The sequence below is a fragment of the Camelina sativa genome, chromosome 19 (genome assembly GCF_000633955.1).
Source record: "Camelina sativa cultivar DH55 chromosome 19, Cs, whole genome shotgun sequence".
Lineage (NCBI taxonomy): Eukaryota > Viridiplantae > Streptophyta > Magnoliopsida > Brassicales > Brassicaceae > Camelina > Camelina sativa.
In genome coordinates, this window is record NC_025703.1 from 13609445 (window position 1) to 13614737 (window position 5293).

At 33.7% G+C, this 5293-nt stretch overlaps 2 protein-coding genes across 5 annotated transcripts in view; both read right to left on the reverse strand.

Annotated features, from left to right (window-relative positions):
• LOC104766264 (protein DETOXIFICATION 19) overlaps positions 1-1387 on the reverse strand; it is a 2601-nt gene extending 1214 nt beyond the window's left edge. Inside the window, exons 1-3 of the mRNA XM_010490115.2 lie at positions 982-1387; positions 252-796; positions 3-89 (exon numbers count right to left, since the gene is read on the reverse strand). Of these exons, the coding sequence (XP_010488417.1) occupies positions 3-89; positions 252-796; positions 982-1260 (911 nt within the window). The 5' untranslated portion in view covers positions 1261-1387. The remainder of the gene's footprint in view (positions 1-2; positions 90-251; positions 797-981) is intronic.
• Positions 3608-5293, reverse strand: part of LOC104766270 (protein DETOXIFICATION 19-like) — a 4680-nt gene continuing 2994 nt past the window's right edge. For 2 of the 4 annotated variants that reach the window (XM_019241064.1, XM_019241063.1), the window contains 6 exons: positions 4861-5271; positions 4640-4726; positions 4497-4553; positions 4178-4416; positions 3978-4096; positions 3608-3895 (listed from right to left, as the gene is read on the reverse strand). In XM_019241064.1, the coding sequence (XP_019096609.1) occupies positions 3791-3895; positions 3978-4096; positions 4178-4416; positions 4497-4553; positions 4640-4726; positions 4861-5271 (1018 nt within the window). In that variant the 3' untranslated portion in view covers positions 3608-3790. The remainder of the gene's footprint in view (positions 3896-3977; positions 4097-4177; positions 4417-4496; positions 4554-4639; positions 4727-4860; positions 5272-5293) is intronic. The other 2 variants (XM_019241065.1, XM_010490124.2) reach the window with 2 other exon arrangements.

Below are 5293 nucleotides of genomic sequence, written 5' to 3' on the forward strand. Positions count from 1 at the left end.
ACCATATAGCTACCAAAGAAGTATTGATTTCCGGATTTGGCATCACTCCTGCCAAGAACACAAGAATTTCGAACGCCCAATATTCCAAACTGTTGCACACAAATAGTCCTTTAAGCTTCAACAAGCGTAGGAAATGTTTTTGTTTTTGTTTTTGTCAGCAACATTCACTATTTGGTTTGACCCCGGATGTGATAATGACAGTAACTAACACCAACCACTAAGCTAAAATATAAATAGGTCAACAGACTTACCATACCATAGCAGCAGAAGGGATACTTAATGTCAAGTTTATTACAACGTAACGGAATGATTCCAACGAGAATCCAGTCCATGTTTCCTTAAACTTTTCTGAACAGATCACATAAGTTCCAAGAGATAGGAAAGCTATCCACAATGAAATAGACGTAGCTATTGGAGCACCGATGAATCCGAGGCCAGAAAAATAAACCAGAACATATGCAGTACCGATATTAATCACCAAGGGAACAAACGAGAAGATGACTAAGGGAGAAATGATGGATTGTGTTTGGCAAAATCTAAGAATATTCTGTAAGAACCCGTAAGCGAGCAAACCAGGAGCTTGGTACTTCATATAGAGTGCAGCTTGTTTTGAGATGCTAGGATCTTGTCTAAGAAGTCCAAATATCGATTCTGTGAAAAACCAGAAAATGGTGATGAGGATGGTGAAGACTAATGAGACGATGCAAGATGATTGTAGATGAATCCCCAACATCCTGTAGTTTTTTGCACCATAGCCTTGTCCACACAATGTCTCAAGTGCTCCACTTAACCCTGTCTGAAAACCAAAAAACATAAATGCATATTTTAAACAAATACCATCGGCCATATGTTCTAGAAGATATCTTCTTTTTTTAAGTTCTTCAAGATTTCGTTTTAAGGAAGAAAAAAAAAAAGACAAAAACTTATCTATTATTCATTCTTTTAATGTGGAATAAATAATTTCAGAGAAATGGATGGTACCATGAAGGCAAAACCGGAGACGGTGGCCCAAGAATTGGCAAGGGTGGCCCCGGCGAGATCAAGTTGGCCGAGGTGAGAAGCGAACATCACAGAAGTCATAGGAATACAATAGTAGAAAAGATTGGTTAGTATCATTGGCAGAGAGTAAATAATTTGAGCCTTTGCTTCTTCCACGTCGATCAGTTTTTGAACCCAAGTTGTTGTTCTTCTCCTTCCTCTTTCATCTTTTCCACCTTCATGGTCATTCAACAACGGAGAGCTCGTCGTCGGATCAGCCATTGGATCTTCTTGTTGGAAGGACTTTGGGGTTTGTTTGGTTAAGAGTTTGAAGATGAGAATTGTGAATTGGCAAGGTGAAGAATAAACAAAAAATAAGAGATAAACAAGAGATGGACTCGGAAACAGTTCATTAAATATAAACACATGTCCACTCTCTTTTCCCACTCTCATTTCTACCTTTTATTGCCATATTAATTATAAATACATTTCAATTGTTTGTCCGAAAAAAAAAAAGACATTTCATTTATGTAACAATGGTATATGTAGCACATGCGCATTTGACACATGTTAAAACAGTTTCCAAATCTGAAGGAAAAAAAATTGAATGCATTGATTTTTTTTTCAATGATTTATTGATAATAACTTCAAAGTAAAATATAAAGGCCGACAAGAAAATTAATTTTTCCGGAGATTTTAGCCGGCAAGTACAAAACTTTTCCGGAAACTAAAACCAAACAAGGTAAGCTAAGGGGAAACAACCCAGACAAACAAATTACACAACATCCATGCACTTCCCAAAACAGAATCAAGAGATCCAAGAAAAGAAAAATTAAAATTTAGATCTTATGAAGACAATTAAAACAAATCCGAGACTAGAAAAAACACACAACGGTTTAACTTGCAAGAACCTCTTTTACCACTAGTTAGAACCGTATGAGCATGCTTTGCGACCCTTTATGTTGCTTCAAAGAGGAACTACCGGGGCGGTGAGACACTACCAAAGCCTAGAGACCACTCAGGAAGAACGACTCTTTAAAAACAGGAAGGAGATTTCGATATGCGTTGGTGAAGATTCTTCATCAGAGGCAGTGAAGTAACAGTTAGAGATTGCCTTAGCCATAAAAACGGCCACACTTGAAGCTAAACTTGACGGAAATAACAAGAGTCAAGAAACTGAACCCAAGGTTAGGAAGATCGAAGGTTAAAAATACTAAATCTGAAAATCTAGATCTACTGCCATTGGAAGAAAAAGATGGATGTGCCTATAAAAGATGGAAACATAGACAAACTAAAGGGAGAAACCCAACTTCGGTGCTGAAGAAGCCACCAGAACCGGTTAACCTAAGTAGCGGCAGCGGTTTTTGGCTAAAGAAAAGGCAAAGGGTTTGTGATGTAAACACGGTCATTGAATGCATTGAATCCATATAACTAAATTCCTTATTAAAAAACATATTATTTTTCTCTTTAAAACTAATATTAGTATTATTTCTCTTTTTAAAAACTAATATTTCACATCATGCTATTAACTATTTTAGAAAAATAAAGCATACATATAATTGAAAAGCTTTACCCTATTGTGTTTTTAATGAACTGTTAGTCTGTTATTTTATTTTAAAAGCTTTACCCTATTATATTAATTTGATGGCAGCTTCCTAGCTTATAAAGAAAAGCTAATTTACGTTAACGTTTATACTTATAAATTAGAGTATAGGAATATATTAAAAAATTTCAGAAAAGCATTATATATTTTTATTAGATTTTAATATATTTGTCACATTTTTTTTTATCTCTGTGAATAAAACCGGGGTTCTAATAATTAACTGTTATAGAATTAGGGTTAACAGTTTTTTTTTAACCCAAAATTTTAAGAGATCTTGTACCAAAAAAAAAAAGGAGAATTTCAAAAATACCTCTTTTGCAATACCATTTTTGAAAAATACCCTTTCTTTCAAACTTTACCAAAAAAGTTACTAAAAATTTGCAAATCTTCAAAATTTATGTGTAAGCTTATAAAATTTATACACAAATTAACTTTATATGTGTGTAATTTTTTATATATTTTATAATACAATATAAATACCTTTTAAAAACTGTTTAAAAATCTTTTAAAAACCTTGTAAACCTTTTAAAAACCTTGTAAAAACCTTTTAAAATGTTTTAAAACTTCATAAATGTTTGGATTGAGTCTAGAGGTAGTAGTTATTATTTAGAAGTACATTGTGAACCATATAAAAGTTTATAATCTTTCATATTTAAAAAAAAAGTATTTATAAAAATAGATAGAGGAAATGGGTATTTTTGAGAAGGGGTACACCAAAAAAGGTATTTCTCAAAAATTCTCATATAAAAATAATAAGAGACATATATTGAGTTATTAATATTAGTGAAAATAGTTGAGGGCTGTTATCTAACTCTTGGAACACTTTTGAATATTGTTGATGATTTCAGTTTTGGTAATTTTTTTGAGAAATATCTTTTTTCAAAGTAAAGTTGATAAAAATTTCTATTTATTTGAATATAATATAAAAAAGTGTTGAATGATTTGGATATCTTGTCTATTTAAAAGGGAATTAGTTTAAAACGTTGATTTTGATAGTGCACATGCCATGTGACCAGCTTATTATAATCATGTAAAAAGTAACAAAGATAAGTTATAACTTAGCGTTTAGAAAATAATCATGAGTTATCTGATCCAGAATGACTAGGCTTCTCCCAATGATAAATCGAATTTTGTTCTCAAAAATATTTTATTCCATATTGCTTATTAAAAGAAATGTGCCTCCCTAGAAAAATGGGAACTAGAGGTTTTTCAGACCGTAGCATCAGTCAGCTTTGTCCACTTTCGGAAAATTGTCATGAGCAAGAGAGATGAGGACTGGCAAAATATCCCAAATATCATACCAATCCACAAACCCTGTTTTCACCAAAAAGTAATGAGTCAAAGATAACACAAGAAAACAAACTTTACCAATTCCATAAGAGAGTCAAGCATTTACCTTGGCATATAATTTCAGCTTGAAACCACAAAAGGCAGCAATAGGCATTCCAATTAAGTAGAATGTTCCCAAATTTATAACCGTGACTACATTCTGCCATCCACATCCTCTTGCAACTCCTATAAATAATTAAAATAAACGAGCTAAATTTAACCGTGTGTTTGATGATTAGAGAAAAAAAAAATCTTGGATCTTTTTACCTGATAGTACACCTTGGATCGAATCAAGAGTTATAGAAGCAGCAAGGAAAAACCTCATTGATGCAAACTCCTCTTTAATCACAAGGCTATTGCTATAAAAACCAACCCATACATCATGACCTACAAGTATGGCAATCACTACGCCGAGAGCAAGAACTAAAGACAACTTAACGGACACAGAAGTCGCTTTCTTTGCGCCTTCTATATTTCCAGCTCCAAGTTCGTTGGACACACGGGTACTGCAACATTATCAAGTTTTACATTTCCAAAACAAAATTTATACAAAGTATTTTGAAACTATCTGATAAGATGAGCAAACCTTGCAGCTGCGCTAAGTCCATATGTTAGCATGTAGCTAATCGATTCCGTGGTGACGCTGAATTTATTTAATAACATTACACATAGTGAGCTACGTTAATCGTAAATATTAATTAACTAATAAATAGTGATAGAAAAAGTTACCATATAGCTACCAAAGAAGTATTGATTTCCGGATTTGGCATCACTCCTGCCATGAACACAAGAATCTCGAACGCCCAATATTCCAAACTGTTGCACACAATATAATCTCTTAAGCTTTAACAAACCTAAAAAAACATGTACTATTTGGTGTGACCCCGGATATTATAATTACATTAACGTACACAAGCCACTAGGCTAAATATAACGGTTAACAAACTTACCATACCATAGCAGCGGAAGGGATACTTAATGTCAAGTTTATTACGACGTACCGAAATGATTCCAACGAGTATCCAGTCCATGTTTCCTTAAACTTTTCTGAACAGATCACATAAATTCCGAGAGATAGGAATGCTACCCACGTTGAAATAGATGTAGCTATTGGAGCACCAATGAATCCAAACCCAGCTACATAAACCAGAACATATGCGGTACCAACATTAACCACCAAGGGAATAAACGAGAAGATGAGTAGAGGAGTAATGATGGATTGTGTTTGGCAAAATCTCAGAATATTTTGTAAGAAGCCGAAAGCCACCAAACCGGGGGTTAGGTACTTCATATAGAGTGCAGCTTGTTTTGAGATGCTAGGATCTTGTCTGAGAAATACGAAAATCGATTCTGTGTAAAACCAGAATATGGTGATGAGGATGG